General features: G+C 40.7%; 1 protein-coding gene across 1 annotated transcript in view; it reads right to left on the reverse strand.

Moving 5' to 3' along the window:
• Positions 1–760: 760 nt before the first annotated feature.
• The window catches only part of LOC148060616 (pleckstrin homology domain-containing family G member 3), a 46,261-nt gene continuing 21,136 nt past the window's right edge, over positions 761–25,885 (reverse strand). Inside the window, exons 3-18 of the mRNA XM_087779749.1 lie at positions 18,302–18,792; positions 14,534–14,634; positions 13,227–13,296; positions 13,118–13,164; positions 12,893–13,043; positions 11,235–11,366; positions 10,970–11,152; positions 10,808–10,900; positions 10,396–10,482; positions 10,278–10,308; positions 9,943–10,044; positions 8,538–8,570; positions 8,075–8,085; positions 4,279–4,368; positions 2,426–3,614; positions 761–1,692 (exon numbers count right to left, since the gene is read on the reverse strand). Coding sequence (XP_087635875.1) covers positions 1,145–1,692; positions 2,426–3,614; positions 4,279–4,368; positions 8,075–8,085; positions 8,538–8,570; positions 9,943–10,044; positions 10,278–10,308; positions 10,396–10,482; positions 10,808–10,900; positions 10,970–11,152; positions 11,235–11,366; positions 12,893–13,043; positions 13,118–13,164; positions 13,227–13,296; positions 14,534–14,634; positions 18,302–18,792 — 3,359 coding nt within the window. The 3' untranslated portion in view covers positions 761–1,144. The remainder of the gene's footprint in view (positions 1,693–2,425; positions 3,615–4,278; positions 4,369–8,074; positions 8,086–8,537; positions 8,571–9,942; positions 10,045–10,277; positions 10,309–10,395; positions 10,483–10,807; positions 10,901–10,969; positions 11,153–11,234; positions 11,367–12,892; positions 13,044–13,117; positions 13,165–13,226; positions 13,297–14,533; positions 14,635–18,301; positions 18,793–25,885) is intronic.

The following is a 25,885-nucleotide window of genomic DNA, read 5'->3' on the forward strand; positions in this document are numbered from 1 at the left end:
GTGATGGAGCGCGAGAGTACAGAGCGCGAACTCCGTTCCACATCCGGTTTTCAAAATTAAAGCTCCAGGAAAGTCGAATGACTGATTTTACTCTTAAAAACTACATGAGCTCCACATTTTAAAACCGCTACATTTTTGGTTTAATTTCAATTTAAAAACACAGTTATGTCAATTGTTTTGTAGTTTATCACTTAAAGCTCAAATCATACATCAAAAATATATCCTTTTTAATTTATAATCTGTAAGTTTATGAAACTTTTTGTGCAGATTTATTTAGCTTTGGATGCGATTTAAGTAAAACCTATCAGTTTTAATACAATTTTAAGTTGCTGAATATTACTTTAGTGATGTTTTTCGTTGAGTCCGTTGTTAGTTTTGTCGCCCTTTGCACACGTCACACGCAGGTGCGGGCGAGTTCAATTAATTCCGATTATTATTTTCACCTGTAAACGGTAATAAGTTTACTTTATCTTTGCAAATATTTGAACGTCTTATCGTGCTTTTTTTGTGAGTTTGAGGAAATTCAAATATGAGACTTTAGTCTCTCGTTCCTTACGTCATTCGTTTTAATTTAATTTACTATAACATATCGTTAAAAATAGCAGATGCCATCTCTCTTTCGCCACTAAGATTTAGCGTTTTTAATTCCATTTTTTAGTTTACACTTACAATAGAAACCTTTCTCACCCAACTTCCGGTACGCCGTGCTCCTCGCTAAATCAGTTTCCGGTTTACAAGGAAGTTGCAGTAATACACACCGTTATCATCCATAAGTCCTGTTTTTATTGAAAATATCTGTAAGAAAGAATATATTTTCTGGATTCACATGAAGCTCATAAATAACATGTCAACACATTACGACCAGGGAAGCTCCAGTGAGTCGAGTTTCTTTGGAACATCTTTGGTTTCCTGGTCTTTCACCAACATCGTGGAACCAGAACCGGGTCCAGAGAAGAACTATTTACATATTTACATGTGTACAGTGTGAAAAGTACAAATATTGCAGTGCACCGTTTTAGCCTCCACACCCCCCGTGTGTCTTGGGTCACAGGAACCTTCACCAGGCTCTGAACCCTCGAGCAAACAAAACGCTTCCTTTTTAATCACCAGAAAACAAACAACAGGTTCTGATAAAAACGACTTGTTAGCTTGTACTTAAACTCTGGAACTTCTCCCGTAAACTCTTCACCAGATGGCTCTCGGATATTTTCCCCGGACTCAAGAGGGAGGTCTTGGAACAGTCCAGGTCCTCCTGAAAGAGAGTTCCTCCCGGGTGGAGCGTCTCCGCCTGACAGGTCCTCAGAGGATCTTCGCTGGATAAGAGCATGTGGTCCAGGGAGCTCCACCTGCACAGCAGGGGCTTGGACCGGGACCTGGTCCAGTCTTGTTCTACGCCACAGTTCTCCTTGTCGGTGAGGTCCTGGTGCAGGTCTGAGGAGCAGCTGTTGCATCGGTTCAGACAGTGTTCCAGCATCTCAGTGGAGGGGCAGCGGTCCTGAGGCTCTGGGCTCAGGGGGGCGTATCGGGTCCGCAGCTCCTGGACGTCGGGCCAGTGGAAGACCTCAGGGGTCTGAGGGGAGGCGGCCGTGCAGTGGGAGCTGGTGCTGGACCCCGGGGACTGAAGAGGACTCGGAGAGTTGACCTCCTGGATGACCGTCTGGCTGTTCAGGGGCAGTCTCAGCAGGGGGCGCTCTGTAAGTGGAGGAGAAAATATTCAATTGTGTGAATGCTGGGAAGCATCCGATTTTAACCGTTCAAACTTTTATCAATTCAGCTCATTCATGTTCTAGCTCTCTTTTATCTCTTCCCCTTTTTCTTTTATTCCTCTTTTTCTACCCTTTTCCCCCCATTCATTTCAATGGGGAAACTCTACTAATTCCAGTACTACTACTTCTACTACTAATTCCACTACTACTACTTCTACTAATACTACCATCACTACTAATTCCACTACTACTAATTCAACTACTAATAATTCCACTACAACTTCCACTACTACTACTTCTACAACTACTTCAACTACTACTTCCACTACTACAACTTCCACTACTACTACTTCCACTACTACATTCACTACTACTCCTACAACTACTAATTCCACTACTACTACCACTACTACCAATTCCACTACTACTACTTCAACTCCTAATTCCACTACTACTACTTCAACTCCTACTTCCACAACTACTAATTCCACGACTACTTCCACTATTACTACTTCCACTACTACTAATCCAACTATTTCTTCCACTAGCAGTTCCACTTCTACTAATTCCACTACTACTTCCACTACTAATTCACTTACTACTACTTCCAGTACTAACAATTGTGTGAATGCTGACCAGCATTCACACTGCATTTTCATCCGGAAATGCACTCTTTTCTAGTTCATAGTCTCAGTGATTTAACCCTTTATTCATTTTACCGTTCTTCCTGGTCTGGACCTTCTCCTCCTCCTCCACGGCGTCCATCCTCCGAAGTGGACTCGCAGCCTCCCGGCTCTTCTGCCAGGCCAGCGGGCGGTTGTTCTTGATGCGCTGGCTGTACTGCCGCGCCAGCTGGAACACCTTGTTCTTCATCTTGCCCATGTCCTGCAGGATCTGGTCCTCGTCCACGCTCGCCCTGAACTGGATGATTTTGGGAAGGTGGGCCCGGAAGGAGTCGGGACTGGTCGGGGACTTGTGCTCTCCTGAGGAGGAGTCGGGAGGCGGCGACGCCGCCCAGGATCGGTCCGAGGTGGCGCTCGTTTCGCTCTCCTCGACGGCCGAGGAAGGCTGCGGACTCTCGTCGTCCGGACTCACATCTGTGACCTCCGTCTCCTGCTGACCTTCCTCCTCCTCCTCCTCCTCCTCCTCCTCCATGTCCTGCCACACCTGGATCATCTCCGACGAGGGTCGGAACTCTTCGTCTGTGGTGGACGAGTCGGTGACGCTGGGCGACCTGGTCTTAACCTCCTCCGCCCTCGCCTCCGTTTTGTTTCCCACTTCCAACCCGGGAAGGTCGAACACGGACCAGGAAGTGGGTCGGCTCCGCGAGGGCCCCTTTCTGTTGGTTGGCGCCGCCGGCGGCTCCTCCGCCACGTTGTTGAGCTGTCGGCTCAGGTTCCGCACCAGACCCGCCGGGATGTAGGAGAGGCTCTCCCGACGCTTGATGCTGAAGCCGGCGTCCTGGTCTTCGGCGTGTTCGTAGTAGCGCCGGATCTTGTGGATCAGGAGCCGGTCCTGTTTGGAGAGGGTCGCCCTGCGGTCCCCGTCGGCCTGCTCAGGAGACGCCACGACCACCTCCTTCTCCGCACTCTTGAAGACCTCCTCGTGGTCCTGTACGGGCGAGGAGCAGGTCATGTCGTCCGACACCAGGCTGCTGGGTCTGGACAGACCCCCCTCCATGGATCTCTCCGGGACCACCTCGTCCAATACTGACGCTGGCGGAACCTCGTCCTCCTCCTCTTCAGAGAGACCTCCTCCATTCGTGATCGCACTCGTCTCCTCGCCCTGCACCCCCGACGAGTCGCTCTCGCCCTCCGTAGGTTCCTCTACATGGGTGGAGGACTCGGGACAAGAATCCTCCTCGGAGCCCTCTGGCGGGGGATCCTGTTCTGGAGGGTCGCTCTGCTCCTGAAACGCCAGAGGAAGACGATCGTTACGCAAAACTGGATTATAGACGTCTTATCGAACGCATCGGTCGTTTGTCGCATCCGTCTCTCGAGCGAAGGGAAGATCCGTCTTGTGGCGTTTTATTGGGTTTCCTGCCACCGGCGAGCATTCGGCTGCCATGACGCCCCGTGATTAGATGCGACCCTCGAGTGTCGTTTTGCAAAAAATGTGTGCAGCCATTTTGTTTCTGCTCCACATGTACTGTCTCGGCGGTTTAGCGCCGTCTATGACGACTGATGACGTCACATGTGTATCCTGTTTATTTTACACAAAAATATGTGTGTGACATTATTAGTCATCGGTATAAAGAAAATAAAGATAAACTTAAATATTTTATTTTTTATTTATATATTCAACTGCACTAAATCAATTGTTTTTATCTTTAATAGTTTAAATTTAAATATAGTATATAAATAAAATAGGATTTTTGTTTTAAAGTACCATTAACATGCAAATATTCATGTTTGTTCATTTATGTGTTGCTGTTGAACTTCCAGCCTCTAGATGGCAGCAGACATTAAATCCTTCCCAGCTAAAAGACTGAGGACAAGAGGATACAGTCAATTGTAGCAGCTTTGAAAGCCGATGTATGGAATGTTATCAAGTCAAATGTTTGATCGTGTACCTGCTTCGAGAGATTCTCCTTCTCAGCCTGATTTTCTTCTTTTTCTTCTTCTTCTTCTTTTTCCGCCTCAGTCTTCACCTCAAGTTCGGCCTGATGGACACAAACACACATGAGACGAGAGCTTTTGTTGAAGCTTCTTCTCAGAGGATCATGCACAGCTGACACTGACATCCATGTCAGTCGTGCTGAGTAACAATCCAACAATCACGCCGACTGAACTAGTTTTTCCAACATTAACAAGACAAGATAGATGTGTTTAATTGTTAAACTGTTAAGGGGGATTGACATGTTTAATTAAAAGTGAATAATGGAAGTGTATCAGTGTCCTCAGAATATTAAATGACTATTTTTAGTTGTAATTATGTTCTTTTAAAATAAATGAATTAAATAATTTGTAAATAAAAAAAGGTTGAATTTGATCTTTTTAATGATTGAATGATATATATATATATATATATAACCCCCCCCCCAGGTTTACGTTTACAATACATTTCCAAATCATTCAAAAATCTATTTTCCAAATTCATTTTTGATTTCTAGCCTTTAAATACAATATGACATGTTTGAATACTAGTGAAACAATGTTTGGCTGCATTAAATTGAATTTAAAAGGCAATAATTAAAAAAGAAAGTTTAACTATGAACACTATATATATATATATATATATATATATATAAACTAATAATTTAAATTATTTAATTAGAAATCTTAATAAAGGTTTCCAGATTAGATTTAACTATCAAATACTTTGATGGCACCGATATACTTTTATATATAATTAAATATATAATATGTTAAGAGAAAATTATTATAATACATTTTCATTGAAAACGAAAATTACTTTTTTCTTTGAAAAATCAACACACAACATTCTTGGGAATATTACAATTAATTTAAATAAAGGTATTCATTTTTAAGTATTATGGATTTCAAGTTATTAATACATATTTTGTTATATTGAATTCTAGTCATACTTCTACTTCTACAGAGAGCTGATGAAGCTTCGTGAAGCATCGCCACCTCATGGTTAGTGTGAAGCAAACACACTTTTACAAAAACATCACCGACTTTGAAAAAACAGACACAATAAGTGTCAAACAGATTGAATCGAGCATTAAAGATTGTTGCCCGTTTGATTATCCTTTAATTAGACGTTTAACTTTCAAATTAAAAATGTGAGCCTCAAGCAAATAACATCCCTAGTGATGGGATTCTTAGCAACACAATAAAGACAAGCAGCAGAGTTAGTACAAACGTGGATTAGACACACACACACACACACACATTATTACACACATATACTTCCTCGTTTCTGATAAGCAAGAATCAATCGTTTTTTGAGCCAACAGTGAACAGATTAACCTTTTATCTGGAACTAATACAAGATTACAATTATTTCCTTATGTTCAGAGTTCCATCGAGAAATAACAATTATTAGCAGAAGTTAGCTAGCGCTAGTTTGCTGACAAAAACTTAACAATTTTCCTACTTAAAAATAGGTTATACGCTCAAATCCAGAAAATGGTGCACGTACAAAAATATTCAGATGTATGAATCTGCACACAAATACAAACACTTTTCCTTTGTTCATCCCAATCAACGCAGAATAAATTGCAGACTTGTTCGTCCCCTTCCACACCCTAATGTACATATTTAAATCATATTCAAATGAAGCAGAGTCAGATTTTTCTCTACGTAATCAGAAAAAACGAATAAAAACATGAATTTTAACTGGATTATCAGTTAACATTCTTTAATTCTAAACATTTCTGACATGGATCACATACTTAAATGTGAATTAGAGCCGACAAGCTCATTTTGTTCGTTTTATTATAAAAACAAGACTATAATTCCTTTACATTTTTTCTGCATTGCGTGAAAAAGCCGATTAAAATATTCAGTATAAATCGATCGATGTTGTCTTAATAAATATATATATATATATATATATATATATATCCCATCACTTTGGTGAATGAGAACATATTTATACGTTTCATTCTCGATACATATGAACTTTGAGGTGGAAAAGTATGTTCGCATGTTTTTGTGCGTACGACCTCTTAGTACATGAGGCTGCAGGTTTAGTAACTTAAAAATCCAAACAGTAAACTTTTGTTAGTTCTGTCAGCAGCAGCACAAAAATATAAAATATGAATGAAACAAATGAATGAGGTTAAAAGCCAAATTAAGGAAGTCAGGGTTAGCTAGCATCTGCTTATGCTAACGGCTGAAACAGAGTAATTAATACCTTTTTATTTCTTGGTAATTTCTTTACTTATAATGCTTTTTTGCTCGTGTTGTTCTCTGTTCTGAAGGAAACTACATTCATATCTACGTAGTTTCATCCTACGACCGGAAGTCTACGAGCAGAGCCGAGGAAGTATTTGTGCGAAACGCATTATTTTTAAAACCTTATTGTGTTATTTTTTGGAGGTCTAAGTATTTTCGGCGAGGCGGTCAGAGGCGGCGTGGGAGAGGGAGAGAGTGCTGGATAAGAGCAGGAAACGGGAAAGTCGTGGGTGGCAGAAACAACCCTCACCGTTGTGAAGTGAGTGGAAAGCAAAGCCCTGGCTCTATAGTGCCAGCAGGAGATGGCTGCCAGCACTGAGCTGGCAAAGTCGGCTACCTGGTCGTCTCCCATCAGTACATCTTCCTTGAAACTCCCTTCATCCTCCTCCTCCTCTTCCTCCTCCTTCGTCTCCTCCGGCTCACTGGCCTTGTCGGCGTCGAGGTCGCCCGCCGGAGTTTGACCCTCCGGGGTCGGGTCCGGACTCGGGGTCAGCGAGACGACACTAGAGTTGGGCTGCAGGGAGCGTCTGTCCCCCAGAAGAGCGCCCTCACTGTCTGCATGCTGCGGCGTCACACGTGTGCAAAGGTCAGTGCTGCAGCCGTGTTGTGCGAGCGAGCCGAGCCTACGAGCCTTTGGGTGAGATATGAGCTGGACTGGCCTGGTTCTGATGTCGAGGTCGACTCTGAAGCTGGTTTGAAGTATGTCAACTTTTTGTCGGATAATGTCTGGAGGTCTTTGCTCCGGCTGCTGCCCCCGCGACTTGTATGAGCATTGAACTCAAGTTTATAATGTTTTTTTTAAATAATTGGTTATATAAATAAATCATTAAATAATAATTTGGTTTGGTTTAATACAATAATAAAAAAATAATGTATTAACAGGTAAGTAACTTATTGAAAAAACGGTAAAAAAAATATTTTGATATGAAAATAAAAATAAAATAATGCATACAATTAAACGGTAAAAAGTTGATGAAAATATTATTTGGAAAAAAAGTATTTTCAAATATATTTTCAAATACATTTTTCCTTATTTTTTCAAATACAAATAAATAGTAAATATGGATTAAAAACATAAAATGAAAAAATACATATAATAAAAATAATGTTAACACAATAATTAATAATTTCGGTCATATTTAATAAGCACTTTTTTCCGGTTTCCTCCCATCCTCAAAAATGTATTTTCTGACTGGTTTCTGTCCCCTGCCTCTTCCCCTAAGCAGCTGGGACAGGCTCTCTCACCCGCACCAACTAAATAACTGGTAGAAAAAAATTAAATAAATAAAAATAATTTAAGAAAAAGCTTAATTACTTGAAAACAAAAAAATGCTGAAGGGGGCGCCGTTTGAGGTTAATTTTGATTAATATTCCCTTGAAGTTTCCAATGAAGGAGGAGCCCGGAGGTGTTTTAGTGGCGATTAGAAGTGACAGACAGTCGAGTCATATCTCACCCAGACACACACCGACACAGCCAGGAAAAGTGTGTTTGGATCAACTTACCTTCAGCTCGGCTGTGAGGGAGAACAAAGAAGAGCCGATTAATGAAACCAGTCACAACATGCTCTTCAACAATCCCGGGTCTGGACCAGAACCATCAGACTTTATGATCAGATAAACACCGATTAAGAAGCTCTCGTCCTCCGAAGGTTCTAAACGGACCTGATGCAATTACCAGGATGCGATGACCTATTCCCTCGCCGCCATGCTTGACACGAAAATTGCTTCTTGCTAGCGTTGGTCTGGAGATTGATCAGGACAATAACACCAGCTCTGCTCATAATGGCTTATCGGAGGAGACGCAGACCCGGGTTTGAGGCTGTGATTAAAATAATTACGGGTTCGCCCGGTGGAGCGTCTTTTCATCTCTTTTTTTCTAGGTTGTGTTGTGACGAACAATGCAGGTGTGCGACGCGAGCGGATGTGTGTGTGTGTCTGATGGACGCTTGTGTGATACAACACTAACCTTTTGTGCTTCTCATGGCTTGTTTCACCGGCTCTGTAACACGAAGCAAACACGTGTTAACTCTTGTCATGATCAGAGACACACATCAAGAACTGATACAACCCTCACATCATCATCATTTAATGAGCCTTGATTGTGTTTTTCTTGGTCATAATTGTGTAAAAACAACACAGATTATCCCCCGTTTTGCCACTTTTATTAATAAAAATTAAACATTTTATTAGTTTGTGTCTTTTATTTTTATGAAAAATGATCTGGATCTTATAATCCCTGCGATTGTGTCTTTTCGTTTAGACTATTGTAACATTTTATTATCGTGTCTAAAAAGAAGGATCCGTCTCGCCTGCCGTTAATACAAAAACTTTCCAGCGAGAATTCTGAGCCGCTCTAGTAGAAGAACTCACATTTCTCCGATCCTTAAAACTCTTCACTGGCTGCCAGTTTCTTTCAGGATCTATTTTAAAATTCTGGTTCATTACAAATAACTGTTACTTATTTACTTTTATTAATATAGCGGCATGTGTGAACCTTAAAATCTATTTTATGAAAAGGTTATTTTCTTATTTTGTAATAAAAAAAACATTCATTTTTCATTTATAAAAAAAAACAACTATGGTGATAAGTTTAAAATCTGTCAAAAACAAGTTAAAAAAAATGAAACAGTATAAATATATATATATTTTTTAAAGTATGCGTTAGAAGTAGAAACAGACATTTTTGTTAAATTGCTAAAACTGTAGTATGTACTGTGTGTACAAACACAACTGGAGAAAGAGACTGACATTTCTTAACCTCTTTAAAATGAATTGATTCTTTTTTATTTGAAATTAGGCTAATTTAACCAAATAAATCATTCATAGATTTTCATATGTAAACAAGTTCACAAAAATGTACATTTGAGACATTTATGTAAAAGTAGTGAGCTAAGTATGTATATGATGACAAAATGACTTAATATGCGACTTGTTTTCTGGAAGAAAAAATACATTTTTAATTGTCAGTCAAAAATGATCAGCTTTCCATTTGATTAATTAATAAATTAATATTAATTTATAATCCAAAATGTGTAACGTTGTGTTAATACTGTTGTTTAACCCATAAATTACGAAAAAACAAGTTTCAAATAAATGTTAATAAATAAACTATAATTGTAATAATTCAGGGTGTATTTGCACTCGTGGTCTTCTTAGGTCGGCTGAAAATCTTTGCTGAAAATAAAATATGTAAATGAAAAATAATATCTGAGTAAAATGATATTCATTTACAAATTATTCACATTTTCCACTTGTTTCCCGCTCAACAAATGAGGTATAATGACATGACTAACTAAATTAATGTAAATAAATGGTTAAAAACACGTGCGTTACAAGTCAACTCTGTCCTTCTCAAGTGGAAGATCTTCTACCTGATCTTCTGCGTCCGTTCCTCCCCGTCACGTTGAAGTCTTCCGTGTGACAAGACTCTGTTCTCTTCAGCTTATCTGGGCTGCAGTGGAACTTCCCTGGACCTGATGGTGAAGAAGGAACATTCTTCATACGTTACTTAAACACGTGTGTGTGTGTGTGTGTGTGTGTGTGTGTGTGTGTGTGTGTGTGTGTGTGTGAACTCCTCAACTTCTAACAAGACTGAAGGAGAAACGTCTGTATGGGGACAGGAAATGTGAAAAAAAAGCCCATAATTGATCCATCCCGTGTTGCCGTGGCAACGATAAACCCAGTGACGAACGATGAATGTACTCACAGTTGGAATTGTCCAGCGTCGCCTCTTTAGCCTTGAAAGAGACGCACGGACGTTGAGTATTGTGAAGAATTATTGTGTTGTTGTTGTTGTTGTTGTTGTTGTTGTTGTTGTCGTTTACCTTGGCCGGAACGATGGCGTTGTGGTTCTCCAGGATGAGCCTCTTGATGTGATGAGCCCAGAGACGCTTCTCCTCCACGGACTTGGCCTGGAAGGACAACGAGAACTCTTAGTTTTTATTCACCTCCGACCAGAACCAAGGGGAGGAAACATGTTTATTTTTGTTGTCGCCTGAACAAAGATGTGCAGAAGAGGAAGAGAAGCGGCGAGAGCTTCGGGCTCCTCGAACTTCTTCCTAGAGAAGATGCTGAACCGTGTCTGGCGCCGAGTCATCACATTATTCATAGAAGGTGTGTGTGTGTGTGTGTGTGTATATTTAGAGCAGATATTTATAAAGACGCTCAAGGGCAACAAGAGAAATTCTCTCAGTCTGCATCGTAGGCATTAGCGACGCAGTCCCTCCCCGTACGCACCTGCACGGTGTGAGGCTGCTTGGGGTGCTTGAAGTGGATGACGCTGAAGAGCAGGGGGTCCTTGGCGCTGTCCAGCAGCATCAAGGTGGCACACTGAACGACACCAAAGTGAGAGTCTTGTTTAGAGTCTTGAAGATGGCGTCGCCGTTAACAGACACTCACCGAAATGTGGGTCTTGTAGACGTAGTTCTCTCCTCTCTTCTTGGTCAGGAGCAGCATCCTCTGGAAGAGGAAGAGCGTTCGGGTGTTCTTGGCCCGGAGGACGTGGAAGGTTCCCTCCAGCACCAGCTCGCCGTACGTGGTCAGGTCCGGACCCTTCCAGTTGATCAGGAGCGACTGGATCTCCTGGAAACACACACGAATAACTCTGCTTGAGATTCAGTCCTGTCTCAGGGAACCAAAGACCCTTTAAAAAAGATGTCCGAACCTGAACTCTGACTGCGTGCTCGTGCCGCCGCTTCATGTCGTTGATGTACCAGGCCACGCCGGTCATGGTGTCGATGGCCTCCTGGATCACCTCGTGACCTTCCTCGTCGGGGTCGTAGTGGCGTGCGATTTCCTGTCACAGCGATTATGCATCATTGACTTTTAGGGCAGAAAGTTGATTTAGGATAGCAACGATAGCATGCTAATGCTAACACCGAAGAAGCATTGCAAGTGTCAAACCTGACATTTCTCACGCTTATAATTACCCAAATATAACAATCCAAACTTAATTTACGCAAAAAGTACCAAAGTTAATTATCATGAAAAAATAAATAATCTAGTCGACCACGGAAGGATCGAAGCAATATCAACCAATCAGAAGCAACGTAAGGCGGGTCTTAAAAACATTTTAAAACAAAAGGCTACGATAGTTCCAAGAAAATATAATCTCTTTTCAAAATAAAACAACTTTCAGGCAGTAATAATCAATCGAACCAAAAACAAATGCCTCATGTAAAAGGTCCCAAAGAAAGAAATAAAGAGCTTTTTCACAAACCCTTGTTTTAGTGTAAAGAATCCAAAATGCAAAACAAAATGTGCATTAATAATATGGTTTATGAAGAAGATTTGCACGTCAACACCAGTATTGAGCAGCAGTTTCCAACAAGCATGACTTCATCGGCACTTATACCACCGACATACAATCATAGCGAAACCAAAAGGGCTCCTTGAGAGGTCAAGTTCAAGGTCATCGGGTCAAGTTTTGAACAACAGCGCCAACATCCTTACAGTAAATGCCTCTCAAGGACACGAGTTCCAGTGTCTCCGGTCATGAGCTGCACTTCAACGGAGATTTTCTCCTCAACTTTGCTGTGACTTCACCAAAGTAAAAACGTCCAACATTCAAATAAAAGCATCAGGTGCGTCTGCCTTGTAATTCTTCATCCTCATCGTCATACTCTGTACTTTTTTAAATGCACATTTGTTTATTATTTATCTATTATTGATATTATTCAATATTTTATTTATCAATTGATTGTTTAAAACAAATTAATGTTTCTGTAATTAGATTTCAGATCATTTTAAAGTCAGAGAAATTAAAACACAATATTTTAGCTGTGACTCATGGATTTCATTGTCGAAGATGACATGTTTATGATGCTTTACATAAATAAATATCCAAAGTTACAATCATAGCTCTTTTCTAGAAGATTTTGACTATTATCCCAGAAAATATTATAACATTTAAATGTAGACTTTTGTATAAATTAATAATTTAATCCTTATATTTAGTCATATGATTTAGTCAAAGATGACAGGTTTATGCAACTATAGATGGCATGAAGGTGAGGAAATCTCATCTCATTATTCAGATTAATATACTTCTTTTTTTTTCCGCCCGCCAAGCTTATGACACTCAAAACTCACTCTTGCCATTTTAGCTTAGCGGTATATGCTAGCATTAGTTTGACACTTTATTAAGTCAACTAGCATCACCTCGCTAATGCTAACAGTCAAATAGATGTTTCATTTAAACGGTACATTTATTTAATTTATGGCTACATTTGAGATAAATCCACAAGGAAATGATGTTTCTCTTCCTCACACACTTATGTTATGGTATCTTATAGAGCATCATCATCATAAGTGCTTACATACCTGGAGCAGCAGGTGATACTTGAGGATCCTCTGAACCGGTTTAAGCAGGTACGACCCCAGCGGGAGTGAACGCTTCAGAGCCGCTTGTCGATCTCGGAAGAACTTGGCCAACGTTTTACTCCGCATGCAGTCCGTCAGCGCCGCCACCGAGCTGTGGGGGACAGGAATGAATACACATCACCATCACTTTCGTCTTCATCATCATCATCATCATCATCATCTTACTTGGGGTAGTTGGTGCAGTACTGAGTGTAGATCTCAAAGTCTTCGCTCTGAACAAAAAAGATCCCATCGTAAGAGTTTATTTGAAGACAAGAGTCACGTGATCACTTACTTTCTCCACGAAACACTGGGCGATGGCCACCGGGTCATGGTCACACATGTCCAGGGACTGCAGCAGCTCACTGAGGAGAGAAGAAAAGTCTCGTTCTGTGACTCATCCACTAGAGGGCGGTAGCACGCAAGAGTTTACGCAACTTTTCTCGCTTTGTGACAAATGTGACTAAAGTTTCAACAATCGATTTGACTTATTTGGGTCACCGTATTGATGTTTGCTCAGAGTGTGTGCTCGAGATATTTACAGAAACCCTCGAAATCCCCTCGAGTCAATCTTTGACAGGTGTTTCTTTTATGATTTATGAAATTGTGACATTGTGTAAATTACACTAAGCCCATCAGTTTTATTTAGATCCCTAAAAAAAATAAATGATTAGACTTTTTTGTAGCATGACATGGTGTTATATTTTCACAGACCAACCTTCAGAATAAAAACATTAAAACAGTTTGACAGGGAAATAATAAAATCATGTTAAGTCAATACATTTCCTTCACTAACTTTTGCTACTTTAACGTCTTTTATTTTTGTTAATTTAACCAAAACAAGTGTGTTGTTCATTTGAGAATCACAGGCTACGATAGGTCCAAGAAAATATGACCTTTTTTCAAAATAAAAAAACTTTCAGACAGTAATAATCAATCGGCCCTAAAAAAATGCCTTGTGTACCTGGTACCAGCCTCCAGTTCTAAGAAAGACATAAAGAGTGTTTTCAGAAACCTTCGTTGTCCAGAGTTGTGTGATAAAATCAGTGTTTTTGAGCAAAGAGTCCAGAATGCATAACAAAATGTGCATTAATAATATGATTTATGAAGAAGATTTGCACGTCAACACCAGTATTGAGCAGCTGTTTCCAACAAGAATAACTTCCTCGACATGCGTCACTTATACCACCGACATACAATCATAGCGAAACCAAAAGGGCTCCTCGAGAGGTCAAGTTCAAGGTCATCGGGTCAATTTTTGAACCGTCATCATGAGCAAGCGTCAGTCCTGGCTGCAGTGTAGCGTGGAGGGTCCTGACACAGCAGACGATGGAATGTGTGTGTTTTGGCAGCGACGAACGCTCGCCAACATAAGATGATTAAACGCTAAATTAGCCGCGGCGCTGTCTCCACGAGTGTTTGTTGTACTGAACTGAAATATCGCTTACGTAAGAAAAAGACATTCACAGAATTCCTTTCAGTCCAGGAAGTCTTGCATTGCACAACGTATCTCTGCTACAACTACACTTGTTAAGCTTAAATCGTTTTTCAAGAGGTCGTATTTTGAGTCTGTGTGTTTACATTTCTACTGTGAAGATCTACCTGTTGAACTCATAGATGTCCTCCACGTTTCCGAACAAGGCGCAGACTTGCTCTGGTCGTATCGGCAGGTTGCTCGTGTCGATGATGTGAGACAAATAGTCCTGGAAAGACAGAACAGCAGTCAGTGATGTGTCGCACATTCAGATTCTTGCCACCAGAGGGCAGCAAAAGTACAATGGCAAGCTACTTCACTTTTTTTTTTTAAACTAAGTTAACGAGAAAAATTCAACATCAACATTCAATATAATCAGTATAAAATGTAGCATTACAGTAAAAAGATAGTGTCACATAATAATAATAATCACATCTTGTAACATCATGGGTTACAATTAATATCCAAGCTTGTTGTGTTCATCTTTATTTTCACATATTTTAATTTATTTAACATTTATTAGATCAATTTCCCTTAGTTTAACTCGTGTACTACATGCTTACATAATAAGAGTACATGTGTCGAAGGTGTCTGCTACTACTCATTGAGAACATTCCTTTCTCAACTCCCCTACTGTTATGACGTCAAACCTGATACAAGATTTAAATGAAATAGTTTCTGGAAAAGAAAAATCACAAAACAGTAGATTTATATAGCAAGTAATTCTTTTAAAAGTCAGATATGTTTGAAAAACTAACAAAGGAAAAATACTACAGAAAGTATTAGGTGTTGAAGTGAAGAAAATATAAAGATACACAGAATAATTGATGAACATGAATAAATCTTGCTATAAAACTTCAATGTAGGAATAAAAAGTGATGCATGAAAAGGTCGAAGCTTTTTCTTTCTAGGATCCTTTTAAGGATTTTTCCACAGACGCAGACGGAATGGAAAATGCCTGTTGTCCAAAGAACACAAACATCATGGAGTAACCTTCGCGAGATACAGTTTGATGCACGACAGAAGCGCCTTCATATAGAAGCTGAAATACTTCCTGTCATCCGTTGAACTTCTAATATAATTGACTCATGAATGCATCGGTCCACATGTGTCGTCATGAACTAACATCTTGATTATAAATTACTTTTATTCCTCTCGTTTCCTCACCATTGAACGGCATCTAAACCCCCCGGACTAACAAGGACGTGGAATTCAAGTCATGTGACTCCACACATACTTTGTAACTGACTCACTGGCTAGAACTGAAGATAAAACTCCTTTTTTAGCTTCATAAATTCCATCTTTCGATGCGTCAGTCAGCGTGAGAGAGGTTCGCAGAAACCTTCCTAGAACCGTGCCATCTTTAAAAGACAGTAAAAGTCACTTATAAATGGGAGAGACATCAAACAAGGTTAGCTTTCACACCAAGAGCTGCTGCCCACACAGGAAGTGATGTCAGTGAGTCACTCGATGCAACAATGCGAAGCATTAGGATGAAGTGGGGCGCAGTCCCGCCAGGTGGCGAATTCTGAGGCCAACTGGGTCAAACAGCTGTTTCTCAAAGACAGCTGAGAGGACCGGCGATGTGTGAGCGACTGATCTCCAGGAGCATTTAAACAGCTGCACGAGGCTCTGGCGACTAAACAGTTTTGGCGGCTGTGATAACAGTTTGCATCGCTTTGATGAATCAAACTGGATTAAAAAGATAAATGAAATCCACGATCTGTTCTGTTCGCTTCTTTTCATCTCCGTCGTCTCGCTGGTTGGATGTTTGCGTTGGCGGCCGCCGGCGTGAGCGAGGCCAGGCCGAGGCGGCCGCCTTGGAATAGTTGGAAGTCCTGAGAGCGAGGGCGTCCAGGCACAAGGTGAGCGGAGGCGATGGCTGCTCTACTGCCAGTTCAGTCTCACGTGTTAAAGACATTAGCGTCAAGCTTGACAGCAGAGCGCCTCCGGGTTCAATGCCGAGCTCGGGGAGGGGGTGGAAAGGTCGCTCCGTCTGGACCCCGAACTAGCGAAAGTAAACAACCTGCTGAGTGGCAAAACCTCCCTGGTGTATTTTTTTTTCAAACGTGACAAAGTACTTTGATTTGTTAGTCCAGTGAAAACACAGACTGAAGGCAAGACGTATGACACGAGGTATCGAACCTTCACCTTCACATCTTCACACTTGAGACGCAGACAAGTCAGTCTTTCACTTCAAACTGAAAGTAACTTTGTGTGATTAAGTTTGGCTTTTCAGATGACCTCTTTTTTAGGCTAGCTGTTAGCGTTCTGCTACTTTAATCTAACAGAAATTGACTGACAGATACTTTACTTCAAGCATGTGTATTAGCAAGAAACTAGCGATGCGATACGCATCATGATAGTACCTTTAAAAAATATATGTTTATTATCATAGGAAGTATATATATTTGTAATATTATCGAGTGCTTGACTCTGGTGTATTAAGTCAGATCAGGTGCATAAGTCCCACATACCCGTAACATGTCTGTACATGATCTGTACTCGTACTATTAATTTGCATTGACGTAACTACATAGAAAATACACCTAGAAAATAAAACCAACTCTTGTTTTTTTTTTTTTGTTTTTTTTTTAAGATTACAAGTCTTCAATTATGCATGCATTCATTTGCATTGACATTACTACATATTCATACTTGTAATCCAGAAGGTACGGATTACAAGTATGAATATGTAGTAATGTCAATGCAAATGAATAGTACGATTACAGATCTCATGTTACGGGTATGTGGGTCTTCTACACCCGATCTGACTTCATACTGGTGTTGTAGAATTTACAGACCACATGACTGTTGATTGGTTTTAAAACCAAAATATCATATTCCAACCAAAGCTCTAAAAGCTGCTGGGGTTGACTGTATCCTCTCATCCTCAGTCAGCGCCGGGATCTCATGGGCCTATACAATTCAACTCACGTACTTTCTACAATTGCGGAGGACGTAATGACTACTAATGGTCTGATGAAGCTTCATGAAGCAGTGTCATTATTTTTCAGAGCCCACTAGATGGCGATCACTGCACTATTTTACTTCGTTTTGAACAACTGGTCGAATGAAACATCACATCATTTTCAAACTGATTGCGCCACCTACTGACCACTTAACAGCATGACACTAACATACTGACTGCTTCCATCTAGTGGCAGGAAGTTGAATGGCATCACAAAAATGAAAAAACACCTTGGATATTTGGATGTTAATTAAAAAAAATAATAACGTGATAAAATAAAAGTCTAATTTGGTTAATATTTACATATAAACTATAAAATAAATGTGAAAACAATATTGATATTGCTACCTGATATCATCCAACATCCTACTAACTTGCCTGGACAAGGTGGACAGCAACTTAATGTCGGTCAACTAACCCGTGTTGAACCGGTGAAAGACCTGCTTTACATCCGACTCTGAAGACCACATACGAGTGATGAGCTCAGCGTTTCACTGCAGAATATACACATGACAGTTTGTGTACAGACTCTGACTGGAGTGTAAACTCCTCAGACCTCGAGCTCTAAATATACAAACAGTGCCAGATGAGACACGTGACGGGTCCAGGTCCAGGTCTAGGTCCCATCCAGGTTTTTTTTTGAACGTCCAGCGTGAGAGCCGAGCTCGACTCGCCGACTTGTCTTCTCTGGTCTTTCTCTCATTTGCAGGCTCGCGCAGCTGCAGCAACCAAAACAGTTGCTGCTTGTTCTCAAAAGGTTCCGCCTCTCATTTAGTTTTTCCTGGACTTGGTCCTGAAACGTCGTCCCAGACTTCAAGTCATACCGGTTTATTAATGCAGATCTGAAGGGGATCGCTCCCCCGGGGGGGGGGCTGAGGTTTGGCCCACTGTGGACGACTAACAGTGGAAAGATTCATGGACTCACCTCCACGATGCTGCGCAGGTCCTTGACATACATGCGCTCCGTTTCTATGATCTCCATGACAACGCGGTCCACGTGGGTCAGCTTGGGGTTGGGCGCCATCGCGTTGACGACCACGGGGGAGGCGGCACAGTGGACGACCTCGCGACCCGCCTTCCTGTCCGGGGGCGCCTTGTCGTCGCCGTGATCCAGCCAGTAGATCCTGGACTCGGCCGGCGTCGGACTGTGGTCTCTGGCCTGCTCGGCGGGGATCAGATCCAGGTCGATGTCCTCCTCGTTGGGGATGGGCGGCGTGCTGGAGGAGGTCAGGGCGACGGTACTTCCGAAGAGGCTTTGACTGTCGCGGGACGAGCCGGAGGAGAGCGTGGACACCAGGCTCACCGGACGTTCGCCTTCTTCTTCCAGGGACCCGCCATGTGGCCGGCTGAAGCAGTCCTGTCCCGCATCAGCCGCCGCATGATCGCAGTAGAAGCGCGACGTCAACTGAAGATACTCTGGAAAGCAAGACGACAGCAATGGTCAAGATAACTAGGGGTGAAAGAAAATATTGCCATTTTTCACAATCAATATTAAACAGTACTGTATAAAGGAACAATGAAATACCGCGATATCCCGGCAATGACTGAGGACAAGAGGATACAGTCGACTCCACTATATTTTAAAGCTGAAATTACCGGTATATAATTTCACATGCTGTTTTCACACTAAACCGCAAGAGGGCGCTGTAGGCCTGTGTTGATAATTTCGACGTAGAAGAAGAAGCACCTTCTTCTACCTCTGGAGTTAGCGGAGTTGTTTAAAAGTGACACCGAGGATGAAGATTTCATTGGATTTGAGTTATTTGGAGTTACACGGATGGTTTGGTAAACTTCTTAGCATGTTATTTATGCTATAGTTATCTGAATAACTCTTAATATGTTATGTTAACATACCAGGCACGTCAGGTCATGTAACGTAAGCATACCGTACAATTATTCAGCCTGTTGTTGCCTCTATTTTATTTTTATTTTTAATTGTCTTTCAAGATGACATGTCTGTTCTTGGTGTTGGATTTTATCAAATCAATTTCTCCCAAAAATGCGACTTATACTGTATATGTTTTTTCCTTCTTTATTATGCATTTTATGGCTGGTGCGACTTGTACTCCGGAGCGACTTATAGTCCGGAAAATACGGTATATCCTCATTCCTATAATATCCCAATATATTGTATAATTGCACAACACACACCGCTAAGTACTACCATAACAAAAAATTTGTGATTCCAGTATTTAGCTTTACATTTGAAGCCATTTATTTGGCATTCCGAGCTCAGACATCTTGCTATTTAAAGGCTTTAGAATCAGGAATTTCAACCAACATGAGACAAATTTATTCTCGGTCACAAGTTGTCGAAGAGATTTAACGAGACCTTTTCGTGCCGCGATCTCAACTTGGGTAACCGTCACCCGAGTACTCTTCATGGTATTCCCAAACCACTAACCAAGTCTTATTTAAGCGATGGTGAAGTATAAACCACTCGCAAGCATCCAAGAGATTTTTTTTTTAACCCTAAAACTGTCTTTACATTTACTTTACTAACGAAGTTCAATGACTTTTTTTTAGCATTTAAAATTAAAATTGCAAGTGGGTTGCTGTCAAAAACTTTAGAGTTTACACGGTGTGTGGTATTTCTTTTTGAGTTATTGTGAAATGTACTTTGTGATCGATCACACAACCTCCCCTGGTGGAGGTGATAAAAAACTGCCAAAATATTTGGTCAAAAATTGAAACAGAAGTAAGATGAACGGGTTGTAAAAGACTTTTGAGAGTTGGCTGTGAAAGCGTCCAGACTGAGATGTCATCAAGCGCTCGCCGCACTAATCCTTAAAACACGACTTTGTGGTTTTTTCCCCCCTCTTTTGCAGACACAATAAGTTTTACAGCAAAGACGGTGTAATCGCCACTGACACAGTCCAATAAGTCCACAACCTTCTCGAAACCCAGCCATTTCCTTTTCCGTGCCAACGTTTGTCAAAACAGAAGGAAAACCGATGACATGCCAGGGAAACGGGACAAGAGGTCTGTGTTTACATCTTTAATGCACTGCCTTTAATTTTAAGAGAAATGGAATTTATATTAAATTTCACATCCTTCCTGCCTAGATGGGGGGAATTTTCCTCACACAAAAAAAAAAATGAAGTCATGCTTGTGTGGGAACAGCGGCCACTGTGCAGAAAGCTCCATTTCCTGAAGTATTTAGGAGGCAAAGGGGGTCAAACCCGCTTCTGCCAGGGAAGTGAAACCAGGCCCGGTCGTGTAATTTGACTGTAAGGGTAATAAATCGGCCGGTTCGAGGCGCAAATCATCATTAAAGCTTCGGTGATTCAGGTGAGGCCGCTTGCCAAGTGGAGGATGGAGAGAATAATTTAGTGTTGATAGTCCACAGATGTAGTTTACGTCGGTGTGTGAAACCAAAAACCTTCCTCTGGTCTTGTGTTAGACACTTTTAGACCTGCTGGCTTTAAGGCTTGGATCAAACCTGTGAAGGGATTTTTTTTAACCTTTTATACCCGAAATTACAATATAAATATGTGACAAATCCATAGTGGGGTTGAAAATATAAAATATTTATTTTATTGAGTAGTTTCTTTTAGGATTTCTAATCGATACTTAAATTTAATTCAATATTTCCATGCGTCAGGTGCAAGTCTGGTCAGGTGCTGGCCGAGCCACTCGTTCTTCTCACCGGGCAGGAAAAGATGAGCACGAGGGGACGACTGAGTTGACTCTGTTGTGTGATGTTATTTCTGCAGAACCGAGAGGAGGAAGCTTGGTAGGCATCCACTTCCTGTCTCTGCCCTACTTTTAGTTTTGGGTAATATGAAGTCAACTTCCTGGTTTTTAACTTCCTTATAATGCTCGAGTTCAGAGCATTGGTGGAGCCCAGTGTGTGTGTGTGTCTGTGTCTGTGTGTGTGTGTGTGTGTGTGTGTGTGTGTGTGTGTGTGTGTGTGTGTGTGCACAACCAGGAAGATGCATATCACATAAGGTAGGAGACGTCCTTAAAAAGACATAACCAACTCTCAAGAAAATATCTCATCAATAATTGACAGATACTTTTTGACACTATAATAAGAATCATTATAAAATAAAGCAGTTATTAACAATGTTTTTGTTTATATTTCCTCGTGTATGCCTTCAAACAATGTACTTTACAATTAAATAGTTAAGTATATTTTGTCAAATAATTCTCAATGTACTCCTGTTTATTGTCTTGTGTTTTATTTGCATATTTTATCATCCATCCATCAGTGTGGTTGTGTTGCCTTTAGTTCTCCTTTTTAAATCGACTTGTTCTCTTCCTCATTTGCCTTCTATTTGAATAGTGTTTCCGTGCATCCTTTCATTCTTATTTATTCACTCGTTATATATGATAACCACACAAATCTATCTCTGTATGTTTTTGGATTGTGGGAGGAGAACCAGGAGGAAACCCACCAAAGCATAGGGAGAATAAAAAAACTTTTTTTATCCTGGAAAATAACTTGTGACCTTTTCTTTGTAAGTAAGTAAGTAAGTAATTTTTATAGCGCTTTTCCAGACCAGGGTCACAAAGCGCTTAAACAATCAAAACAATATTCAATAAAGGATATACTTTAAAGGGCAAGATAAAACTGATAACACAACAGGAGTTCCAGAAAATCAAGGAAAAGTAAGACTTTAAAGCAGTGGTTTAACCAGTTAAATGTCAGGATTATATTCACAGAACAAAGTTCATAGAGAAAAAAGTAAAAACACAGTATTGTGACCTGCAAAAAACTACAATTAAGTGCATAAAAAAAACCCATCTCACCATAACGCTGAGTCAGCAAGATCTCTGGACTGGTCACAACAAAATGTGTATCTGCATCTATGGATGTTTGATCGTATGCCGATGATGGCGTTCTGTGTGTTTGTGTCTCATAGCTTTAAAATAATTTGTGCCAATGTGTGAGCACTACTTTGAACCAGAAGTTTTTTTTCTCAAAGCATCTCTCCTTGAATCATGACTCGACAATGAATCCGTAAAAAAGCAACTTAAAAATCTCCTGTCAGTAATGGCGTAGACACGCAGTGAAAGTGTGTCTGTAACGTGACGACTCACAGACCTGATCACGGACACGAGGGGCCTCTTGAAAAGCAAAGCTCGCCCTCTTCAGATACAAACCTCTGGTCTGATACCGACACCATATCTGTGTCTGGAGCCACAAACTACTGACATCAGACGAGCGATGCAAACGAGTCGACCGACGCGCAGCGTTTTGACGGCGAGCCAAGTCTCCGATGCAAACCAGCGCAGCATTTCCATGATCCCCCGCCTTTTCTGCCCGCCAGTCAAAGACTCTTTATCTGGCGCTTGTTGTTTGTGCCGACCGGGACATTGTTGATGTAACCTTTTTTTCACCGAATGTTGCTGGATTATATCAAATAAATTGTACATGTTAAACCAAAAATAGAAAAATGATAAGAGTCAAAAGATGCAAAAATGAGTTTGATACCAGTTTGACCAATTTTAAGTCGCGATTGAAGCCATCATAATAGTTTGTATTCCTGTTAAGTAAAATAAAGTATTTATAATAAAAGCAACCAGAGACCGCATACCTCCACCAAGGAGCTAATTTTACTTCATAAAAAATCATGCGAAGACACACCCAGGCTGGGAATGGAATCCAAGCTGTGAATACTGTATAACCATCCATGATGTTAGCATGTTGTCAAGCCTTTAGCGATGACAGATCCTTCAAAAACCTTACTGGATCCAGATGGATCTAAAGAACAATATATAATCACATGTTCATTGAGTGATTATAAACCTTTAAAAGTTGAATTGTTCGCATCGAATGCACAATAAACTCATTTAACTTCTTGTTTGACTCTTACATATCAAGACATATCGATTAAGGTTACGTAATGTTTATCAAAACCATTTAGATGTATGTAGGACGTTATGATGCCATCATATTTCTTCATAATAAAATGAATATTTTTTTTAAAGATGGCGGTTGAATATCCATTCGTGAATTCAGACAATAAGCAACAAATGTTCTTTTTTTAAACCCTTTTATGCTCAGTTTTTCTCTCGAAAAAAGGCCCAAATTAAGTAGCAATCTTGTTTTGACTGCTTTAACAGCTAAATTCCTGTCTTTGTGTTTACTGGAGTTAAGAAATAGCTCTTTGGAATGCATCTTTAAATCGTAAAGTACCAGTCGTGTCTCAGCACCAGCAGCAGTCTGGAGTCTTTCGGAGAAAGAAACCACTAAGAGGGTCACACTGTTTAGTCTCTGTAAAAAAAAGTTGCATATTTCGCACAACAACCTCTTTATTTGTTTCTAAACTTGTGATTTTTAAGAGTATGGTGTGAAACCATGGCGACGAGGAAGGAATATCGTCTGCCTCGTCCCCCACTTTAGAATGTACTGAACTGTCCTAACCTTTAGATATTGACGTTTCTCCGTCTACATTTGTCTACAACCAAAGAAATCAAAGAAAGCACCCGGATGCTGTTGTTGGCGGCAATAATTTGCCAAAAACAAGGTTGAAGAATTCCCCTTTACAGGGAGACGTGAATCTCACATTCAACATCACAGCACAGACTCATGGACAGCTCTTCTCTTTGTTTCTATACTGTAGTCATTAACCCACTAATGTAACCATTAACCAGGTCAAGGATCGAGAGATGGTGTAGTATTTAGTACTCGCCGCAAACACCTGAAACTTCAAAACTTCCTCTTAAATTCAAACCTTGATTAAGACATTATTTTAATGGTTCTCTCATGTCTGAACTCATGCGGCTGCTGAAAGGAAAAAATGCTTGGAATTAAGAGATAGAAACGACTCTCCACGCCCCCATTGTGATTCTTTGAATTCCTGCTTCCTGCGGCGGTTAAGCTGAGGTCACCGTTTACAGACAAAGGTGTGCTGGCGCTGCCGGCGCGACCTTTTTCGCCGCCGGGTACGACCAGGACGAGCGGGCTTGAGATCTTGACGGGTAGTGGAAAGAAGACCTTCACGGCTGCTCATAATTCGACCTCCACGTGCGTCAGCGTGAGCTTATCAGACGAACCGTTCCACCTGTGACATCATCAAGGTTCGGGTGACGGTGCTTCATGCTGAAAAGATAACCCCCAGCACCTGGTTATTAAACGTCTCCTCGGGGCGCAGACGTTCTTATGAATCAATGAGATTTTTCCAAATGACGTCAGTCCACGAGACACAAAGATTTTCTTTTATACAAGAATCTCTGGTGTTGGTAGAACTTTTTTTTGGCTACAATAAATTAAATAAAGACCTTGTTAGATCAGTTAATAAATAGAAATTAAGACCAAGCCAAACATTGTGATTGAGGCTCATTTACTGAATGAGTTTGTAACCCTTGTTGTATATTAAATGCTAGTTTGAAGGGAAATTGTCATTGCAACGATTGTAATGCTAGAACGTGACAATTAAATATCCTTTTATCAAGTTAATAAAATATATGTACATTTGAGGTACACATTGTCGATACTTAAAATAATAGAAAAAGCACAATCTAGAGAGAAAACATCTTTATATTAATATGTTTGAGACAAAATATTGACATTTTTAAGACAGCTTTGGTTGTTCTTGTGTTTATCCGCAAGTTATTTTTGTTGTCAAACAAATCTGTTCAAATCTGGTTCGACTTAATCAGTTTCACGAGTGGACAATACTAAATTATATTCCCATTAAAGAGAGAGAGAGAGAGTCAATCTTTTAAAATTATCCCTGAGCTGGTGGCTACGTATCGAACTGGCCTTGTTCTTATCTATTACAGAAACAGCCTTTTTTTCCCAAAAGAATCTTCTGGAGAAGGATGAACGAAGTTTAACATCTGCGGTTGAAAAGGTTTAGAACATTATTGAGAGCAACGGCACCACCAGTATTGACATGTTGGATGTCTTCGCCAGAGTTGTCCAGGCAAGTACTGGGCCCGTCACCTGGAACAAGTACCATCGGACCAATCCCTAACCTTGAGTCAAGACATATTCACCGCCAACCACGCCCGAAGACACACAGTAAGGAAGTACAGTTGCTTAACAGCAGGTCAAAAAAAGTCAACGATATTTCACCCAGATTTCACAAATTTTGACTCACCCTTATGTCGACTAAGGGTTGGGATTATACAAGTTTTTTGTTCCTTTATAGAGTTATAGGCAAAAGTGTATGTGCATGCTAATGCTAATCTAAAAAGTATAGGATTACTCTGAAAATAATCCCAACCCTTAGTAGACAAGAGGGTGGACAAAAAATGAGTGAATTTTGGGTCAACTATCCCTTTAACTGATGTAAATAAATTCTTGAGGGAAGGTCGAGTCACGTCACATGAGCTTGAAGGTTAGTATGTTTCTGAAAATATGAGGCTCACATTTTCGACATCAAGCCATATTTAAACTACATCCTCAGAACCATCACTATTCGACAACACAACATCTACACGACACTCGTCGGACATTGTTGTTGGCTGCAGATTACTCAACACAACAGGCCTGACGAAACAACACACACGCAAACAAGGCTAATTATATGGTGCACAAAATTACACATTGAGC

Source organism: Callionymus lyra, chromosome 18, assembly GCF_982586985.1.
Source record: "Callionymus lyra chromosome 18, fCalLyr1.hap1.1, whole genome shotgun sequence".
Classification (NCBI taxonomy): Eukaryota; Metazoa; Chordata; class Actinopteri; order Syngnathiformes; family Callionymidae; genus Callionymus; species Callionymus lyra.